The 22,427-nt window shown below is 40.3% G+C and overlaps 1 protein-coding gene across 1 annotated transcript in view; it reads right to left on the reverse strand.

Moving 5' to 3' along the window:
- Positions 1-2,697: 2,697 nt before the first annotated feature.
- Positions 2,698-22,427, reverse strand: part of arnt2 (aryl-hydrocarbon receptor nuclear translocator 2) — a 119,619-nt gene continuing 99,889 nt past the window's right edge. The window contains exons 18-22 of the mRNA XM_034226994.1: positions 21,229-21,331; positions 15,913-16,051; positions 14,931-15,081; positions 6,339-6,484; positions 2,698-5,432 (exon numbers count right to left, since the gene is read on the reverse strand). Coding sequence (XP_034082885.1) covers positions 5,334-5,432; positions 6,339-6,484; positions 14,931-15,081; positions 15,913-16,051; positions 21,229-21,331 — 638 coding nt within the window. The 3' untranslated portion in view covers positions 2,698-5,333. The remainder of the gene's footprint in view (positions 5,433-6,338; positions 6,485-14,930; positions 15,082-15,912; positions 16,052-21,228; positions 21,332-22,427) is intronic.

Raw genomic sequence — 22,427 nt, forward strand, 5'->3', positions numbered from 1 at the left:
GTGAATTGTTTCCACTTCCGCGCCGTCCTTTAATTTCTTCATACAGCGGGAATCCAAATGAATGAATCCTGAGTCCAATAACCATCAAAGTCACTCCAATAGTGCTCCTTAATTACGCTTTCATCCTCCTTTAACAAAATACTTCACATTCATCCAGTTTGTGACAGTAGTTGGAGCATTTTTGAGACTTTGAAACTTTAATTACCGCTGTTGCGCCCCCCCCTCCCCCCCCCCCCCCCCTTGTGTGTGTGTGGGGGGTGGGGGGGCACAACTTCAAAAAGGAGTCATTTGGGGGGGCTCTTGGGAAAAAAGGTTGGGAACCACTGATCTAGAGAATTGGAATGGCACTTATCATGGCTGCCACTGAGGGACTTCCGGGTCATTTCACTCCATTAGGAAGGTTCCTAAGCTAAATGGATTATCGGAACGCAACCCCGGCCTCAGAATAGACCAAAAACTATTCTTTTACCGTTCTGTTTTAATTTCACAATAAAGTTAGTAGTAATATTTTGTTTTGATATTATTGTTTTTTATTAACTACTAGACCGCTGGGTCATGTTAAGACCATATTTTCTGTATTGCTGTGGGGTTTTTCCATCGCTTTTGTGTTACAAATATCAAAACAATAACAAAATATATCCGTCGTAAACTAAACCAGAAACAGCAGTATATTTTATTTTGTTAACACTGTAAACTTGACAGCTTTTTAACCCAAACCACCTACTGGTTAAAGCACGTTATTACACGTTTGGAGTAATTGCAATGCTGGTAGATTATGTTGCTTTTTAATGACTGTTTAAAATGCCTTTTTCTTAATGTCTTTCATTTTTGTAAAGCACTTTTGAATGTGTTATATTTGATGAAAACATTTAAATATTAAGAGAACATACAAAATAGGAGGAAAGTAGAAGGTCAATGATATAAATATAGAATAGAAAATATCAAGAAGATACTGTAAATAATATCTAATAAAACAGTTTAGTGCAGGATGTACAAAGATATTAATAGGAGGATGTGCAAAACAGACAAACTAATTAACCTTTATTTAAACATTACATAATCATTTAGGTTAAGGTCTTAATACATGTAAGCAAAACGCTTTGGGGGTATCTGATCAATATTAAGCCTGACAAAGTACTTAACGTCTAATATATTGCATGGTTTGTTTTGGAACTTGACAATCAACTTTCCTGCAATGTTAACTATGTTGAAGCACTTATTTTAACTGATATTATACACATGTATTATACTCTTATAAGATGTATGTAGATAGTATAAGAAATGTGCAGAATATGTTTAATGCTGGAGGTATACACACATATCGATAGATGTCTTGTAATGCGCTGTTGAGGAACCTGTGACCCAAGTTTGTCATCATTGCATAACTATACTGTTGTGTACATGATATGTGAATAAACCTTAGAAAATCTTGAAAGGGATGTGCAAAATAGCAATTATATACAGTCTTTAATTAACTATTAGTAGAGAATAACGAGTAATGAATATACTTTATAGAGATCTGCAGATACATGTTTAGTCTTCTCAAGCAGCAACTATCAAATATCTCTCCTGATTGTTGGCACTTGACAATCACCTCCCCTTAATTTTACTCAGGTGTAACTAAAGTCTGATTTAAGGGTTGTTTATATTTCACATCATTAATCAGAATCTGTAAAGTAACTAAAATAAATGTAGTGGAGTAAAAATACCAGGTTAACCTTAAAGTGGACCTATCATGCAAAATGCACTTTTGTACGTCTTTTATACATGAATATGTGAAGCTGTTTATGAAGCTTCACAACTGCACGCCATAGGACCCTGACCAAGCGTCGCTCCTGGACGTTCAGGGAGTGAGACTGTGTTGGAGGAGCAGGTCAGCCAAAGAGGGAAAACGGGCCGATGCCCAGGCAACATTAGCCCGTACCTTTGCACGTCCCTGGGTTTGGGTAAAATAAGCCATACTGTTAGAGCCAGTTTCTTTTTGGGGAAAGGTCAAATATTATTGTCACCTAGTGGCAACCTCTGTAGCCAGGAAATATTAAATACTACAATTCCCACGGTGCCTTCAAGAGACACATGATATGGGCTTCCTATGTGGAAGACAGCGTTTTTTATAGTTCAATGATATTACGTAAAACATAAAGAAAGACGATCTAAATGTTTTTATCAGTTGGTTTGAGTTTTGCCTCTTTTGTTTCGATTTATTGTAAGGGAATATTTTCTTTGTTGAATGTGTGTGGGAAGAATCTCATTTTATTTTTAGTTAACTACAAGTAGCATAACATGAAGCCATTATCAGAATCCACAACTGTGAGTAAAACTAATACATTCAAAGATAACGCCTTAAATAAATTACAACATGTGCATAAGTACTCCCAAAAATATGTTGAACCTTTGATGTTCAACTCTTGACACTTCCTCTAGAGTTAGAGTAAGAATACACCAAGTATTATGGGTGAAATTAACTCACTGTAAATGCCTTACTACTAGGCATTCATCTTGAACAATAATTGTACCGTTTCATTTGGTGAAATTGGAGCTAAATGTAGCAGCTTTTCATAATGTTAGTTTAATCAGTAACAAACCATCACAATTATTGTTACATGTCTTGTCGGTGAGAATGAAGCACAACAAAAACAGATCTGAAGGTGAAGCATGACTAAGTTATTGAAGAATAAACTTTGAATAGAAGCCATGTAACCAATATGAATTTAATGTCACAAGCACAATTTGTTACACAAAAATATTGGGTCACATTTACACAGGTCTAGAACTCAATGTACAATTAACAGACTAACTAAATACCGATAGTTAAATATGTACTCACATTGCACACAATCATTAAAACCTACACAAAAAACATGTACTGTGTGAAAGTAACACGAGTCGACATAAAAATCACATTATTTACAAAACACATCAATCTGAGATCTTTAGCAAAAGGGCTCTGATGTCTGTTCATGTTCTCCATCCGTCACTCAGAGACATTATACAATCCGTACTGTAAAAGCTCCCCGCTAGAAAGTATTATTAAGTCTCTTAATAGTTGAAAAGATTATAAAGTAATAAAGTCAAGTAGCCAGCTGAAGGACAAACTCACGGTGAGACGCTGCGCTTCGCTCCCACGGTATGGCGGTTCTTCCCTTTAAAGCAGGCTGGTGAGATTAGCAGTTAGCTTCATGAAGTGCACTTTAAGCCTTAGCTTAGCAACGGCCTGCAATGAGTTTTTATTATTATTTTTCAATGTAGATTTTCATTTATACACAGAATCTTCTATACTGGCGTTGGGTTCTCTAGAGTTCTGGACATCACTACATACAGTTTACACAGTAAGGTTGGTGGAGAGTGAGGACAGCAGCAGGTGGAGACCCCCTTCCCTGCTGCTGTTTGGCAGCGATGGTGTGAAGAGGCTGCAGGCAGGTGGAGGCCAACGTCTTAAACATCACATACATCTGTGTGTGTGTGGCAACATGTAGTGCAGGCAGTGGCATAACTATCGACTTGGCTGTGCCCGGTGGTGGTCCAACAGTTCCTCCAAGGGCTCCAACCGATAGGGGACTCTATGGCGCTATTGAGACCCCCGACGCCAAGATCAAAAGCTATATTATAGCAACCGGTCCATGTAGGCCTGCCGGGCCATCCCCCAGAGACAAACATCAAGGAAACAGGTTTAATCCTCTTCTTAGTTCGCTGTGCCGTTGTCAAGCTGTGGTGGTCTGAGGCCAGGGCAGGCTGTTGTTGAAAGCCTACATGTGGCGCTTCCGAGTGGTTGTGTATGTCCGTGCGTGTGCTTATGTTTGGGGCGATTGGGGCCCCAGAACAATATTTGCACCGGGGCCAATCACAACCTTGTTACGCCACTGAGTGCAGGGATTGGCAATACATCAAAACTGACTGTACAAACACTGCAGGCATCAGCAGAGGAGGTGGGGGGGCCTGTTGGTCTGTGGGAGGCTGCACTTAGTTTTCAGCAGGCTGATACTGCTGACTGTTTCTGTCGTTGGTTTTATACAGTATGTGCACACAAGTTATTTATGACTGAATTCCAACATGATTTTGGCTCTGATGACATCGCTCAGTAACACTGTCACATTATGCATGTGATTTGACATGGGAGCTATGACTGATGACCTCAGCAGGTCAGATGTGTGTCTCTGTGTGTGTATTAACATGCTAGCTTAGCACTGTAACACAATCCTGCTTAGAAGTAAAGAGAGTGCCGACACAAACACTTTACTGTGATGATACACATACTCCGCTCTTTAAGCATGGCGTAGAGCTGCAGTACTTCTCTTGAGCTCTTGTTTTAAAGAGGACATATTCTGCTCTTTTCTGGTTCATATCAGTATGTAGTGTCTCTACTGGGACATGTCTCCAGGCTTTAACGTTCTAAAGCTCTTTATTGTTCTCATACTGTCTGTGCTGCAGCTCCTCTTTTCACCCTCTGTCTGAGGGATTTGAGCCTTTGCAGACCATTAACATGCACACAAACCTTTAGAACACACTGCAGGAAGGGAAGCAGAATGAGCCTCTTTAAGAACAGTTCTCAATTTGCAGAGTATGCCAATGTTGTTTCCTCACACACAGTTGAGCAAGATTTGTGCAACTTCTCTTGAGTTCTAAATTCTTTTATTTAGCCTTTTGAAATGGAATGTAAAGTTGCTGTGCAAGTGTCAGCTCTACATGAACACCATCAGTTCATCAGTAGTGACATGCTGAGGGACTCTGAGTGTCATGGTGTTAATGCTCAGCACCACTTTGTCAGTGACAGCACAGCACACAGCATAAGGGAGGAATGACTTATAAATGAGTTTTTTCAAATGTTTGAGTTATTATTGAATCCTGAAAACATGATATACTCCGAACAGATGTGAACAGCAGTGGAAACTCGTCTACATCAGTGGGTGCAGGCTATTTGTTGGAACACTCGTACATTTGGGTGCAGATGCTTGCAGACATGAACCGCTGACTGAAAGGATTTCATGATCATCTTTTTGGAATTTTTGCTTTGTCAAATCTGAAAACTAGGAAGTAAAATAGTAATAAACTAGTCTCTGACGAGTACAGCTATATTTACTGTTCCGACCTCTGGACTGCAGGAGCTCCTCAGCACACAGGGAGTGATGCAGGATGACGGATGTGCATCCCACCTGCCTGCAGAGATGAGGTATGTGTATGGTCATAGATACAGACTGCAGGCTTGATAAGTGAAGTGTGTTTGAAAAGAGACGCAGACATTCACTGTGCTGCACATCAGGATCCAGCAATAAAGAAACATGAGACAACGACGAGACATCAGTCCAGTTCTGAGGGTGGGGATGGGAAAGGGGGTGTTACTCAGAGAAGGGGGGGAACATGCCGAGGTCAGCGAAGTCCTCTATGTTGTAGTTGGCTGTTCCCTGGGTGGGGTCTCCAGCCATGGGTAACATGTCCTGCAGAGACAGAGACATCACACAGCTGAGTAGAGGCAAACATTAAAGGGACATGGTCAGGTTCACTTACACAACATGCTGTGCTTTTATAACTTATTTATGCAAATGAAATATATAAAAAAAGCAAATAACTCAAGTAATATCAGGCAGTGGTGGACAGTAACCAAGTACATTTACATAAGTGTTGTACTTTGACACATTTTTGGTGATCAAATATTTATTTTGGTGATCAAATGTTTTCTTTTTCGACACATTTGTACTTCATGCAACCACTCCTCTACGTTTCAGAGGCGAATATAGTTCTTTTTACGCCACTGCATTTATTTAAACACTCAGTTACTTTGTTCCCATAATAACACATATATGCTGATGGTTTAATGCAATTGTGTACAACTTAAATGCTATGAAGAAAAACAGGATAATATTAGAACCATAATAATAAAATACTGTGAAAAGATCCATTCTGCATGCCAAGTACTTTCACTGTTGATACTTGAAGTACATTTAGCTGAAAACACTTGACATTATACTACTACTTTATGTTATTCTGAAACGGGTCGCAGAATGAGTACTTTTTGTACTTTAAGTATATTTTGATGCTATTACTTCTGTACTTTGACTTGAGAAGAATTTTGAAATAAGGACTAGTAGTGGAATATATTAAGACCATAGTACTTGTACTTAAGTAAAGGATCTGAGTACTTCTTCCAACACTGATATCAGGGACATACATATTGGTACCAGAGGGCATTTCAACTGCAGCCTGCAGCAGTGTGAGTGAGTGAGCGAGTGTGTGTGTGTGTGTGTGTGTGTGTGTGTGTGTGTGTGTGTGTGTGTGTGTGTGTGTGTGTGTGTGTGTGTGTGTGTGTGTGTGCACGCGCGTGTATGTGTGCGTGTGTGTGTTACCTGGAACACCTCTGTCTGGCTGGGGTTGGGGTGTGTGTGCTGCTCCCCCGCCTGCTGGCTGTGGTGCTGGTTCTGCCACTGGGACCACACCTCGCTGGGACGGCCCTGGAACTGAGCTCCACTCTGACTGCCCTCCCCCGACACATCTGCACACACCAGAGGGACTGTTACACATCCAGAGGAACCACAGCAGGCGGAGGTCCGATCTCACCCTGCTGTGTGCACTCTGCGCTCGGCTACAGATCATTTGTTAGACAGGAAACTGTCACACCAGGAGAATCAGAGCAGCAGGGAGATCTGACTTTAAGCTGATTGTGTCATGTCATTTTCAAAGATTGTATTCCCCCAGTTAGAAATGTATCCACATCATCTGAAAAATGCAAGTTTTAACAGGAGAGCATAGACCATCAGATTCTTCCATGTCCCGGAAGTCATTCCTCAACCTCCTTGCCATTTTCCCTGGTGTATTGCATAATAACCTGTCATTTAAATGGATTTGTAATATTTGTTGAAGTTCACAACATATCGACCACTTTGGAGATGCAACCTTTTTTTCTTCTTTTGTGGAACAACACACTACTGATTGGGGCTTATATGAGATAATGTGACGCGTGCACACAGGGGGACTTTATACAACTAACTTTGTCTCAGGAGGTCATTGTATGGGCTTCACAGCAAAGGATTATTTTCGGTGATTATGTTGACAATTATCTTTTTAATCTATCTATCTACTATACACACACCTAATGCCTGTCTGTGTGTCCTGTTCACTCCCAGAGGTTTCAAACATGTGTTGATGTTCAGTCTGGGGCTGCTTTGTATGCTGCGAGGGTCTCAGCACAGAGGGGGTCAGAGGCTGTTCACACTGTTGGCCCCCCTGAGACACAGGAGTAGTTTGTGGCATTAGGATGTAGAAATACAATTTATTGATTGACTAACTGAGATTTGGATCCGCTCCAAAATGTAACAGGTTCTTTTTTACGGCCCATGCTTCACACCTCCGGATCAGAAAAAGTGAGGCTTATTACTAAAAGGTAATGAGTTATTATTAAAAAAACACTGGGAATGTGAGGAAAGGCCTGTCCACTAAAAGCATGTGTCATCTAAAGCAGGGGTTCCCAACCTTTATTGTGCCAAGGACCGGCAGATACATTAAAAAAGAAATCCTGGTTGTCAATTTTAACTGATTTTAATATTTACTCACCAGCAGGTAGCAACAGAGACTAATTGTATGTAACAGCCTGAACAAATACTAGAACAATATGCATCCAAAACATATTAACAACGTTTACAAAAAAAAAGAAGAAAGAACCAGTGTTTTTTTTTCAACTTAATAACTTTCTTCTTGTAACTCTGGCTCGCTCATAAAGCAACACATTCATCGCATCATTGACTATTGTGAGCAGCAGCCGCACTCTGAAGATATGAACACACACACACACACACACACACACACACACACACACACACACACACACACACACACACACACACACACACCCACACACACACACACACACACACACACACACACACACACACACACACACACACACACACACACACCACCCTCTCTCTGCGAGGCTGTTAGAGTTTAGCGAGTACATTAAATGGAAGGCAAGGCAAGTTTATTTATATAGCACTTTTCAACACAAGGCAATTCAAAGTGCTTTACAAAAAATGAAAGACATTAAGAAAATGGAATCATTAAAAAGAAAAGCTAATAAAAGAAACATTAAAAGAAAAAATACATGGATAAAAGTTACAGTGCAGTCTAAGATATGAATAGTTCAATTAAAAGCAGCGACAAAAAGAAAAGTCTTCAGCCTGGATTTAAAAGTAGTCAGAGTTGCAGCGGACCTGCAGGTTTCTGGGAGTTTGTTCCAGATATTTGGAGCATAATAACTGAACGCTGCTTTACCATGTTTAGTTCTGACTCTGGGGACAGAAAGCTGACCAGTCCCTGAAGACCTGAGAGATCTGGATGGTTCATCATTTAGCAGGAGGTCAGAAATGTATTTTGGGCCTAAACCATTCAGTGCTTTATAAACCAGCAGCAGTATTTTGAAATCTATTCTTTGACACACAGGAAGCCAGTGTAAAGACTTCAGAACAGGAGTGATGTGATCCACTTTCTTAGTGTCAGTGAGGACTCGAGCAGCAGCGTTCTGAATCAGCTGCAGCTTCCTAATAGATTTTTTAGTGAGACCTGTGAAGACACCATTACAGTAGTCGAGTCTACTGAAGATAAAAGCACGGACAAGTTTTTCCAAATCCTGCTGTGACATTAGTCTTTTAATCCTAGATATATTCTTTAGGTGATAGTAGGCTGATTTAGTAACAGTTTTAATGTGACTGTTGAAACTCAGGTCAGAGTCCATGACTACACCTAGATTTCTGGCTTTATCTGTTGTTTTGAACATTGCACACTGAAGCTCAGCGCTAACTTTTATACGTTCTGACTTGGCTCCAAAAACCATTACCTCAGTTTTATCTTTGTTTAATTGGAGAAAGTTCTGACACATCCAGTCATGATTTGTTCAATGCACTTACTCAGTGTTTGAATTGGAGCATAGTCTCCTGGTGAAATTGTTACGTAAATTTGTGTGTCATCTGCATAGCTATGGTAACTTATTTTGTTGTTTTTCATTATCTGAGCCAGTGGTAGCATGTAGATGTTAAAGCGAAGAGGCCCCAAGATGGAGCCTTGAGGAACCCCACATGTCATATTTGTCAACTCAGATGTGTATTTACCTATAGAAACAAAGTTGTTTCTGTCCTTTAAGTAGGATTCAAACCAATTCAGAACTGTTTCCGAAAGTCCCACCCAGTTTTCCAGTCGGTCTAGTAATATGCTGTGGTCAACAGTGTCAAACGCAGCACTGAGATCTAATAACACTAACACTGAAGTTCTGCCACTGTCTGTGTTTAAGTGGATGTCATTAAAGACCTTTACAAGAGCAGTCTCAGTGCTGTGGTTTGGACGAAAGCCTGACTGGAACACATCGAAACAGTTATTTAAATGCAAGAAATTACTCAACTGTTGAAAAACAACTTTTTCAATGATTTTACCTAGAAATGGGAGGTTTGATATGGGCCTGTAATTGTTCATTACTGAAGCATCTAGATTATTCTTTTTTAAGAGCGGTTTAATGACTGCAGTTTTCAGGGCCTGTGGAAAAACACCTGAGTGAAGAGATTTGTTTACTATATGAAGTAGATCTGAGGCCATGCAAGGCAAAACATCTTTGAAAAATCCTGTTGGAATAATATCAAGGCAGCAGGAGGAGGATTTCAGAAGTTGAATAATGTCCTCTAGGTTTTTATCATTAATATGATGGAATTGTGTCATGATGTCTGAATTGATGTTAAGTGGAGATAGGGACAACACATTTGCTGTTCCTGATGCAGAGGCACTGACTGCTTGTCTGATGTTCTGAATTTTGTCAGTGAAGAAGGCAAAATCATTGCACGCCCTGGTGGATAGAAATTCAGAGGCTACTGACACTGGGGGGTTAGTTAGTCTGTCGACGGTAGCAAACAAGGCACGTGCGTTGTTTTTGTTTTTGGTAATGATGTCAGAGAAGAACGATTGTCGTGCGTTTTTCAATTCCAAATTATAAAGGCCAAGTCTCTCTTTATAGATTTCAAAGTGAACCTGGAGATTTGTTTTTCGCCACCTACGTTCAGCTTTTCGACATTCTCTTTTTTCTGTTTTCACGCTCATGGCCTTTCTCCATGGAGATATGTTCTTGCCAGACACTTCCTTTACCTTAGTTGGAGCAATGGCATCTATACAATTTTTTATTTTTGAATGAAAATGATCTACGAGCTCATTTACTGAGATGTTGGCAGGGGAAAGTGTGGAAGAAAGATTCCTAGTAAACATTTCCCTAGTGTTTTCAGTTAAATATCGCTTTGTGGTTATCTCTTTTTGAACATTTTTGTGAACAGAAATAGAGCTCTCAAAGAAAACTCTCAAAGAAAACACAGGAATGTATTCGGATCTGGAAGCAGATTGATAAGCTGTCTGCCCCCCCCCCTGCAGAGGAACATTCTGCCGTTTCACAATAATAAAGCTCATCTCATCAGCAGGCACTCAGAGAGGCAGAGGCGCTGAAGCAGAAGGAACAGACACAGAGAGGAATGTCATTTACAAAGGAGGCTGAACACATCGAGTGGAAAGCTACAAGATAAGGCAGAAACACAACTGTTCATAAGTGAAGAACACATGGAACCACAGAGCGATAAATCACTGGGTGTAGGGTTGGTAATGAAAACAGGTTCTGTATGTCGACGTGAAGCAGGGTATAGAACGTTACTTTTTGGAATAAATGATGATTTATTTTGCTTTTACAAACACTGAAGCAATTGGGCAGCTATTGGATATTTAGTGTAGGTCATACTTAGGCCACCACTTTGAACTAACTTGTGAATGCAAAAGCAATGCACAGTATTTTAAAAACATTTTATTCAATAACAGAAATCAAATTAACATTTAATGTTAATGTGTATGAAGTGATTTGTAAACAGGAATAGTAATTTGACTAATGTTTCCTAATGTAAACAGGAATCAAAATTAAACCGATAAGAACCGGAATCCATAAGCAGAACCGAAATAGGAACCAGAATGGTTAAAATCCAAATGATAAACAACTCTAACAAGATGTAAGTAGCTCAGTCTGTAGGCACTTGGGAACTAGGGCTGCAACAAACGACTAATTTGATAATCGATTAATCTATCGATTAATGAAACGATGAATCGACTATTCGGACTATTACTGTACGCCTTGCACAATTTCTCAAACGCTCTTATTTAGCCATCAACTTTTAGATTTAGCTTGAGGTTGTTTTAGGCATGTGGAAACTAACAATGAAGACAATCAAGATGAATACTTGATTCAAAAATACATATATTATTAAATTAACTTAACAAATTGTTTACAAAATTAACATTGCTTTTTATTTAAATAAAATAAATAATATTTCACATCAAAAGAAACAACAATGTTTTAACAAATGGTATTAAATAATCTGATGACAGAACTGTAAACAGAATAGCTGAAACTTTAACAAAATAAAGAGTAACTCAGTTTCCTCTAATCATTAACCCATGTTTGTATAATGTAGTTAACTCTGTGTTGCTGCTAGCATACATAACACCTGACGTGGAAACGTTACTCGTGGATGGGGCTACAGAGCTACTAGAAAGACAGTCGAACCCGGTGCATTCCTCCGTCTGGATGTGGAGCACTTTTGATAAATGTTTAGACACATTGCTCGTGTTACCGCCCTTACATGCTAAACACTCTTGGCAAGGAGCATTGTCCACCTCAAGACGGGTAACATTTAACCACACCTTGGAGCGCTTCTCTCCGCCATCCCCGCCATGTGTTGCTGCATGTAGCAGCTGCGTGTGTGTAAACTGCCCCGCCCCCTCGCACACAGACGGGGGAGAGAGATCTCGTCTGGATTGGAAAGATCGATAATACACCGACCATAGACGCATTTTTTTGTCTTTTTGCATATTAGAAACGAGTTGGCGACTCTAAGACTGCGATATAATGTTTTTGTAGCAATAATACATAGGCTATGACATATATTTTTAAATGTCTCCAGTACCGATAAAAAGACCGATAACGTTGGAGCTTAACGCGCGTAAAACACACGTGATGACGTCACCAACGAATCGACGACTGAATTAGTTGGCAACTTATTTGGTCATCGATTTTAATCGATTAAGTAGATTAGTTGTTGCACCCCTATTGGGAACTGAAGGGTTGCCGGTTCAAGTCCAGATTGGACCAAAACTGCCAGGTGGCCTCCTAGGGCTGTTTTCATGAAACTTGGTGGAGGTGTGTGGCATGGGCCAAAGAAGAATATACATTTATATTTTGGAGCAGATCCGAATCACAGTCATTCATTAATCAATCAATCACATTTTATCTATACAGCCCAATATCCCCTGGGCAATGCTGAGGTGTCCTTGAGCAAGGCACCAAACCCCCAACTGCTCCCAGGCGCCAGAACACTGACACATAGGTCCTGTTTGTACGTGTGTGTAATTCTGGCTTATGTCTGTAATTGTAAATAACACCAGAGAGAAGAACTACAATATAAAGTAATAAAAACTAAAGAGAAAGGCAGGACACACACACACACACACACACACACACACACACACACACACACACACACACCACACACACACACACACACACACACACACACACACACACCACACACACACACCACACACACACACACACACACACACACACACACACACACACAACACACACACACACACACACACACACATACACACACACACAGAGGAGATGGCAGAGAGAACGCGCTCCGAGGTGTGGTTAAACTTTACCCGTCTCGATGCTCGTTGCCAAAAGTTCAATAAGAGTTTAGCATGTGAGGGCGGTAACACGAGCAATGTGTCTAAACATTTAGCAAAAGTGCTCCACATTCAGACGGAGGAATGCACCGGGTTCGACTGTCTTTCTAGCAGCTCTGTAGCCCCATCCACGAGTAACGTTTCCACGTCAGGTGTTCTGTATGCTAGCAGCAACACACTGAGTTAACTCCATGATACAAACATGGGTTAATGATTAGAGGAAACTGAGTTATTTAGTTTGTTAAAGTTTCAGCTATTCTGTTTACAATTCTGTCATCAGATTATTTAATATGATTTGTTAAAACATTGTTGTTTCTTTTGATGTGAAATATTATTTATTTAATTTAAATAAAAAGCAATGTTAATTTTGTTCACAATTTGTTTAGTTAGTTTATATTATTTTTGTACTCCAAAAGAACCGATAAAAGTACCGTTAAAAGACCGGACCGATAAGCAATATCGATGAATGTAGTAGTACCGTTAAAACCTTAACGATACCCATCCCTACTCGTGATGTCTTTATATTGTTTAATCTGTCATCAAATATTGACCTACAAATGTTTTGACCAAGTGTTTCTGCTCCACAGGTGTGTGGACACTGGGACAGACATGAGCAGTCCCCACAGGACGAGTAGGGCTGGGGTGTTAAACACAATTTGTTAACTGAACAATGAGTACTGTGTCTACTTTGTAAGAAGGGAAATAAACATACAAACCTGCTTTATCTTTCAAACATCTTTCAAACCCTAACCCATGTACAAGATAGATCTAGGCTATTTGTTTGCTAATGGTTGTTTAAACTGTCCTATGACTTGCATAGATTAAGAAAAGGAAAAACTGTCAAGAAATAATAATTCAAGAAAGAGTCAGACTTTTTTTTAGGTCAACTTCAGGCAGAACTTTAATTCAATGTTCTGGGATTAAAAAGGAATGTGTGAGATGAAGCGTTTATGTGAGTAAGGGGGGTTCATGAGTCAGCTGTTTGTGTCTAAAGTAGACCTGCAACAGTAAATGCTGGACACTATGTTTATGATACACAAACATTCACTAAGAAATAACTGCTTGCCACAACAGATCTGTAAATGTTTATGTAATCAGTGTAAATAAAGTTAAAGTGCATGACTATGTTGTAGACTTAGTAAATAAACGTAATAATGATTACATTTGAACATTTAAAGTCTTTGTTTGGGACATTTTAGTGTTAAACTTCCAAACGGAGAGAACAAAATAAATAAAATAATAAATTATATAAATAAATTAATTACTATTCTCCCCCCAAAAAATATTTATAGGAATTGTAATTAATTCAGAACGCTGCGGCCAGGATTTTAACAAACACAAAAAAAAGGTATCACATTTTCCCCCTGTGCTGGTTACCGTTGTCTTTCAGAACTGATTTTAAAGTGCTTTAATGATTTACAAGGCTTTACAGAACCTGGACCCTGCATACATCAGGGACTGCCTTTCATTTTGCACACCTACAAGGTCAGATCCTCCAATGCCTAAAGTACCTAAAGTATTTCACAATCTTGGATCTTTGAACAGCAAACTCCATTGGAGTTTGCAAAAGTAAATGAAAGACCTATCTTTTTAATTTGGTTTTTAATTTGAGGTAATTTTAGTGGTACCACTGTTCATGTTTCATTGTTTTATGGTTGATATTATTGATATAACTCTTTCTGTTTGTTTATTAGTTGTTTGTAATGATTTCTTTATTTTGTATCTGTCTTATTATCAGGGGAGCACATAACTGGTACGCAGGTACGCATGCGCGGCAAACATCTGAAATGCGTACCGTCACTTGTCTCACCAAGCGCATTTGCGTCCTGGCGGACTTGTGAAGCATTTCCAGAAGGCGCTTCGATCACTGGACGACAGAGCCGGTCGCCGTGCACACAGACAGGGCCGCTGTTAACGTCGGTGTGTACAACGGAATTGTGCCACAACTTCTGGCGCGAGTTCCACGCGAATGCTCCACTAGCGCCCACCCCTCCCATCAACGTTCAATACCACACCCCCAGCCACCCCCCCCCCGTCGACGTTCGCGAAACAGAGGGGCTGAACACATAACCTTGCGTGGGCAGCCCTGAGTACCAAACAATGTCTCCTGGTACTCATTTGAGTAACTCACTAAGAAAGTTATGTGCACCCCTGCTTATAAGAACGAAGAGAGAGAGGCTCACCAAAAGCTGTGCTGCGGTTGGTCAGTCCTGAGTAGGCGTTGCCGCTCGGGGAGGAAGTGGCCGGAGACGACAGCGGGCTGTAGGAGGCGGGGTCCGTCTGGTAGCTGTGGCCAGAACCAATCCCAAAGGGGCTGGACTGGGCTTTACTGGACTGTATACACAGGGTGGATACACAGAGGTTAGCATCACACAAGATACAGGGTTCACCACTCAGTGCACTCTCATTAGTCTTTATTGGGGTACCTGACAAAAAAGGCAAACATTTTAGTGATGTTAAAATTCATTTTTTTATTCACATGAAAATAATTATAATAAATGATCTTGATCCATCTGCTCAACCCAGAAGCAGTAAACTCAAAAAAATCTAAAATCTAATATCTAATCCAGGGGGGGGGGGGGGGGGGGGGTCGTTCCCTGACTCTCTATAATGAAGGTGGCAAGATAACCCATAGCGTGTGTTCACCTTGTAATCATGCCTTTATTCAAAACTAAAAAGGGGGACATATGTGTTTTGTTTCGGGACAAAATACAACATTTAACACAATATATTATACTGAAACACTTGGTGAATAGGTAGGAATAGAATAATGGACAAGAATGTTTGGTTGCACATATCTATTACATACTTTTTTCCCATTCATATGAAAGTTAAGAACCAGGTTAAAAAGTACCTGAAATGTTTTTTGACTTCATAGACAATGTGAGGTGGCTCACAGTTGGAGTCGATAAAGGTACAGTCTGAAATGCCTCATTCTTTATATCATCTGCATAATGTTTGATCAGAATTTCTCATATTTGTCAGGACATTGAAAATGTTGAAAACCTGACCAACATCTAAAACATAACTAATAGGTTTGATCTGGACGTCTGCTAACAGGCACCAGAGAGAATTTCAGGAGAAAATGAGTTGCTGAATGAATGCAATATTATCACTGGTGGTTGTGTGTTCATGTGTGTGTGTGTGTGTGTGTGTGTGTATTACCTGTCCAGAGAAGGGGGGGCGGTTGCCTGACCATGCCACCTGCCCTGGGTTTAGCTGTCTGGAGATCTGAGCTAGATTCTGATTAGACGAGCCTGATGGCTGTATGTCATTGACACCGGGGACATGGATCACTGAGGAGCTGTGTTCACAAAGAGAGACCCACACAAGACAAGTATGAAGTATGATATTTCCTCCAGTGCTACCCCAGCTGAGGCCTGACATCATCACAGTGGTGAGCCGTGACTTTTATACCCAGGCCATCTGAGCCCTTCGCTCGAAAAAAAAAAAAAAAAAAAAAGAGTTATTATATATAATTAAGCCTTAAAGTTATGCATATATTAGGGCGTGGTCACATTGAGTGACAGCTCTGTCAAGTGACTGCTGCTGCTAGCTTCTTGTCTCTCTGCTAGCTGCTCCGTGAAGCTAGCTACAGGGACTCTGCCTGGTCAGTTCATCCAGGAAACACAACTTGAAGCCGGCCGTGGTTGTTTGTTCTTCATGCTTATATATCGGACTATTGTGACTCGCTCTGCGGTTGAAACAGACGGTGCATGAATGCGGTTCTGCGGTAAGTGAAATTCTAGTGCTTTATTTATGTGTTAATGATTTTAATCAGCTACGTAATGAATGTTAAGGCTTGGGTTAGCGTGTAAGCGAGTGGTAGCTACATCGGTGCGAACGATGCTAATCGTAGCCTCCAAGTTAAAATCATAGACTGTATATATAAAGGTTAAAACGAAATAGACAAGTGTTAAGCGTTAAGTGGGATAATACTGTTGAACAAACGGCTTCTGTTTGAGGTTGATAAAATAAGGTCATCCTTGTAACTTAGAGATATTTTATTATGTAGGTAGGAACTGTATGCATCTAAGGTTAATTTAAATTGGCTATGCTCAAGTATGTAGACAAGCTCATGTCGAAGTAGTGTATGTGAAATCAACCTCACAATAAGATGTGTGTATATTACAAATAATAATGTCATATTTCAAGATGATTACTTAGATATTACAATATGGTTGGTTGAGCTGGAGTTCATTATTGAGCTTACACGTTAACGTCACAGTCATCTGAAGAACGAACCCAAACCTTGTTTTTATTAATTGCATTACCAAATGGGTATCAAATAAACAGTAAGCATTGGTAACACAACTTTCAAAGTTACAGTAAAATAAAAAGGACCCTGACTCGGACAATACACAATCCAACATGTTCAACAGAAGAGAATCAGTTATATTGTTTGTACACATGGTACTTTACATATATATCTGTTTGTTTAAGGTGTCCAGGTGATGCAGACAGGCTGGACCAGAGAGTGAGAGACAGAACTGGACTCCTCACAGCAGTGAACTTCAGCACAGGTACAAAGACTCTATTTTTCATACTGTACAAAGAATCAAGAAAGATATTGGTTTAAATGAATGAAGTATTGACTTTAATACACTGATATACATTCCATTAAACAATATTAAATACTAGATCACCTACACATCAGTTAAGTTGAGGGTTTTTTCCATGCAAAAAGTTACATTTAGATATTTAGCAATATGACTTTGTCAGCTTTCTAATTTAATGTATTGAAGGCAAAGATATTTAACACAGTGAGAACTGCTACTATTTATCTCTCAATATTGTCTGTAAAAAACGTGGTAAAAGTTATTCTTTCAGTGAGACAACAGAGCAAGCTTCTACAGTTGCACTACGTTTTGATAACAGTTAAATATTATTTTGATAACATATATTTCAATGTTGATGAACTTCATACTGTTCATTCATAATCTGATTGTCTTTGTAGCTCACTGTTGAAATAAAAAAAAACATTACAATTACAAAATAATGATATCTACAGCCCCTAAACACACAAACACACCGCTTTCATAAATAACACACTTGTTCTGCAATAATATGTTTTATGTTTCCTGTCATTTTTGTTAGGAAAGGACATGCCTGAATGACACGACATTTTCTCCTTCTCTGAGGGTCAAGAAGAACATCCAAGAGGAACATTAAAAGCTGATGTTATGAGATTTTAAGAAGGTGTAAACCTATTAAATGTATAAGTAAACACATTTAGTCAAATAAAGTGACAGACTAGGCCTGTGCGGTTGGTATCAGCTGTGCCCAGCATGGGCTCCTCCATCAGGCCTGGTCCTCCTCGCTGAGGAAAGACCCTCAGTCCTCTCCAAACCAACAGACAGGACGTCCATCACACGGAGGTTTCTCCCTGAAGTCTCTGCAGCTCTCTGGACACCATGCTGTCTCAATCCGTCCACACTGAATATGAGAGGGGAAAAATGAAAATAATAAATGCTTTAGACAATAAGAAACATAAAGTTGACTGTTGAGTTGCTCAGTTTTTTTTAGATTGTCAATACTATTACTGTATAACTAATATCTCAGGTTAAGAGGCACATTCAAATAAAGATTGGTCTTTAAATACATTTTGTCTTTTGAATTGTTTGTCTAAAGTCAAGGATCTAGAACTGGTACTTAGTTTTAATGATAGTCTGGTTATTATGCTGTTTGGAGGAGGCCTCACAGGTAAGAGCACTAACTAGCTACCATCACATGTACCTTAGCTTGACTTAAATGTATTAAACGTATAATTAAGTGATATCAAAATATAAATAACTAATGTCATGCAAACATATTAATATTTGCTTGATTCCAGTGATGAATTTAGCACAATTGCATACACACGTTAAGGGGTTTTAAGATTCTGAAGTATTATGCTAAAAATTCAATAACTTAGATTATTATTTATAGTTTTGCTGAATAGTTTCATGTCCGCTTACCTTAGAAACGTAAAATGCGACGGCAGTGTGCAGATGGGGAGCATGTTAGCTTAGCTTGGTAGCTTCAGCTAGCTCTGGAACTTCCAGCTCGGTGGCAGCAGGTCCCGCCTCGGCTCCGCCTCTTTGCCCTTATTTGGAGCAGGCGGGAGTTGAACTCTGACGTCACTGTTGCGCCATTAGTGGCCGACTCCGCCTACTAAGGGCTTCTCTGCAACTCTGCAGAATCCTATGGGTGACGTCACAGACCCTACGTCCATTTAATCATGACACAAGAGAGGACGGCAGGACTGCAATTTCCCGTGTTCAGTGAACAAAGTGCAACAGGCAAGTCACCAGACCAATCAGAGAGTTGCATGGAAATACACATGTGCTTGTGTCATTCAAGCTCGGCTCTGTGTGTGTGTGGCAATAGCGCATTTAGTGTGATAGAGAGAGAGAGAGAGGGAGAGGGAGAGAGAGGGAGAGAGAGGGAGAGGGAGGGAGAGGGAGAGAGAGGGACCGGTGCTAGCGGGGACCGTGATGTTAGCATCTGGTTAGCTAGCTGCACTAACGGACATAAGCAGCTGTTTCCACAACAAGCTGGAGGAGAGTCCTCCCCTGTCAGACTGAGGGGCTCAGGTGAGCTAAAGGACTCTGAGTGTTTAGAACGGTTTTGTCAAAAATTATTCAAAAGATTATTTCCGCGGCACACCTTCATATGATCATTATAGTTATACAAACAATAAGAGAATAAATGAAAAACAGGTATGAAATACTATATGGCAGTAAAACAAGAATACAGTTTGATTTGAAAAAAAAAACATAAAGAAAAAGAAAACCTGTTTACAGTTCTGTTTCATATGCGTGCTGAGATAAGGTGACCAGATTTTCAAAATTAAAACCGGGGACATTTTGAGTTTTGCGGTCAATATATCATTAACATATCCAATTTTCTTCACTGTTAAAGAAAAAAGGGGTACAATTCTGGTTCAATGTTCAACATTTTAACTGTTGGACACAAACAGAAGGACGATAGCTCACGAGACTTCAGGTCTTTTATTTTGAAACTGTACATCAGATTGTCCAGATTCTGTCTGAGTGACTAGATGGGGTCTCCTGCTATCACCCTGAAGAGAAATAAGTCTTTGATAATTTGACAGTTTTTTATTTATTCTTGAATAAAAACAGAAGGACGATAGCCCATATGAGATTTCAAAAGTATTTTATTTTGAAACTCTACATTAGTTGTCCTGATTTTCTCTGATTGATTAGATGGGGTGTCCTGCTATCACCCTGAAGTGAAATAAGTCTTTGATACTGGATCGTTTTTGTTTTATTCTTATCTAAAAACAGAGGGATGATAGCTCATATATGAGACTTTAAAGGTCTTTTATTTTGAAACTCTACATCATATTGTCCAGATTCTCTCTGAGTGACTAGATGGGGTCTCCTTTCTGCTATCACCCTGAAGTGAAATGAGTATTTGATTGACTTCGAATGACTCTTTGATTATGGACGGTTTCCATTCAATAATAATCAAAATATAGATGGACAATAGATCTAATTTGAGATTTTAAACAGCATACATTTTAAATTGTGCTTCAGAAAGTAATGTTATTTTAGGAGTGTTGTGAGATGGTGTCAACATCAATTGAAATTAGTCACCCAGTGGAAATGTCAGATATGTCTTCATAACTGTATCCTTACATTTTACATTCACTCAGTTATAATGTGGTAGTTATACGTAGTTTGTTTTACATTATTATTGATCACTTATATAGTACATATTTCTTCATTTAAGCTCCAGTATATATGAATATGTTTGGTGTGTTTTTTAGGTATATTTGTTATTGACCGAGTAAACGCTTTTATTTTGAAGGCAGTTTTTACAGGCCTCTACCGTAATGCATAGGATATTCACGCACCGCAATTCAACGTGCGGGCTGGCTTGACTGTGTTTCCCGAAGTGGGGGCTGGCTTGACCACAGTCTGTTTACCCAGTGTTTCCTGACATGAAACGTTTTATTTCACCTTGCTATGTGTTTTTAACGTATATAAAAAAACGGGGACATTTCCGGGGACAGTTTCAACCGGGGACAGGCCAAGACAAACGGGGACTGTCCCCGGAAAACGGGGACGTCTGGTCACCCTATGCTGAGAGGTATCCATAGATCTCTTCAAGTTGCTCTCAAAGTGCACCAGATTGATGCTTTCAATTGAGCATCCCCCCAGGACCCCCCTAGAGGAGGTGAGGACCCCCCTAGAGGAGGTGAGGTCCGCCCCCCACTCATAAAAAATAGCACTTTACCCCTGCCTATATTCCGTGAGCTGATTATGGAGCCTTCATTGTAACAGTAATTCAGATGCAATTAGTCTATATAAAAGGCCTCAAATTGGAAGCACTGTCTGGGCCGTCTTTTTCACTCAATTCTGCAATAGGTAGATCTCGCCTTTCACCTAGGCCGAGGTCGGTGATCTTGGGCTTGAAAAGGTTGGTGACCACTGGCCTAGATGGCCCTGACGGCACGCCACTGTCACACTGTACCTGAAGCTCTTCCCAGAGTGTCCCTGCTGGAAGGGAGAGCTCTGGGAGTACAGCTGCTGTCCTCCAGCTGTGGAGGAGGGGACCATCATCTTCTTATCTGCAGCTACACACACACACACACACACACAAACACCACACACACACACACACACACACACACACACACACACACACCCACACACACACACACACACACACACACACACACACACACAACACACACACACACACACACACACACACACACACACCCACACAACACACACACACACACACACACACACCAGGGTCAGCACTATGACAGGAACAAAGAGGAGAGTATATAGGTCACGTGAGTGTGTGTGTGTGCACGTCTTACAGCCGGAGATGCCGCTGTACATCTCTGCGAAGCGGGGGTCTCTCTCCTGGGAGAACAGCACTTCTGTCTTGTCGATGTTCTTCCCCGCCTCGTGGACTCCACTGCTGACACGGCCACAGGCACCTGAGGGGGGGGGGGTAATGGTTGATGATGTTAGGGATGACAGACCTAAGTCAAACAAATTAAGAATACAACACACGTTTCACAAGCGACTCTATTTCAGCTTTTCAGGTGATTAGCCAATCAAAAGAAAGATGTTGAGATTAATTGACAATTCTAGTTTCCTACATCCTGAGAATGACTTCCCAGTAAGGACTGCTCTATTCCTGCTAGTGTTTACTGAACCTGTCTACATGTGTTATGCAAATAAAATGCACAACATTAAGTGAAAAAACTGTTATTTGCTGTGGGTCTTTCCATCTGGAGCCCTGTTCCCAGAGTGTGATCACATGGTGCCAAGGTGGAGGGATACCTGGACAGGTCGTAGGCCGTCAGTCCGTCTCTCTGGTGCACCTCCAGCTCCGCCTGCTGCTGCTGCTGCAGCTGCCTGCACCCACACAACACACACTCCATCAGCACTGCACACTGACACATTCAGTATTTGAGGCGTACTTTGTTTTAAATTCCATTTAATAAGACAACTTTCATGATAAAAAAAAGGTAATCTTCATATCATTGAATCATCATGTAGCTGTGTTTTGGAGCAGGAATACATTATTTCTTTTAAAACGGCTTAGTTGAAGAATGGATTCTGATTGGTCAATTTGGACATTCCAGAGGACTGCTATTTTTCCCCGGCAGACCGCTGCTAAGGAGGAAGGGATGTTGTGAAAAGTTAATG

The sequence above is a fragment of the Gymnodraco acuticeps genome, unplaced genomic scaffold, assembly GCF_902827175.1.
Source record: "Gymnodraco acuticeps unplaced genomic scaffold, fGymAcu1.1, whole genome shotgun sequence".
In the NCBI taxonomy this organism is placed as follows: Eukaryota; Metazoa; Chordata; class Actinopteri; order Perciformes; family Bathydraconidae; genus Gymnodraco; species Gymnodraco acuticeps.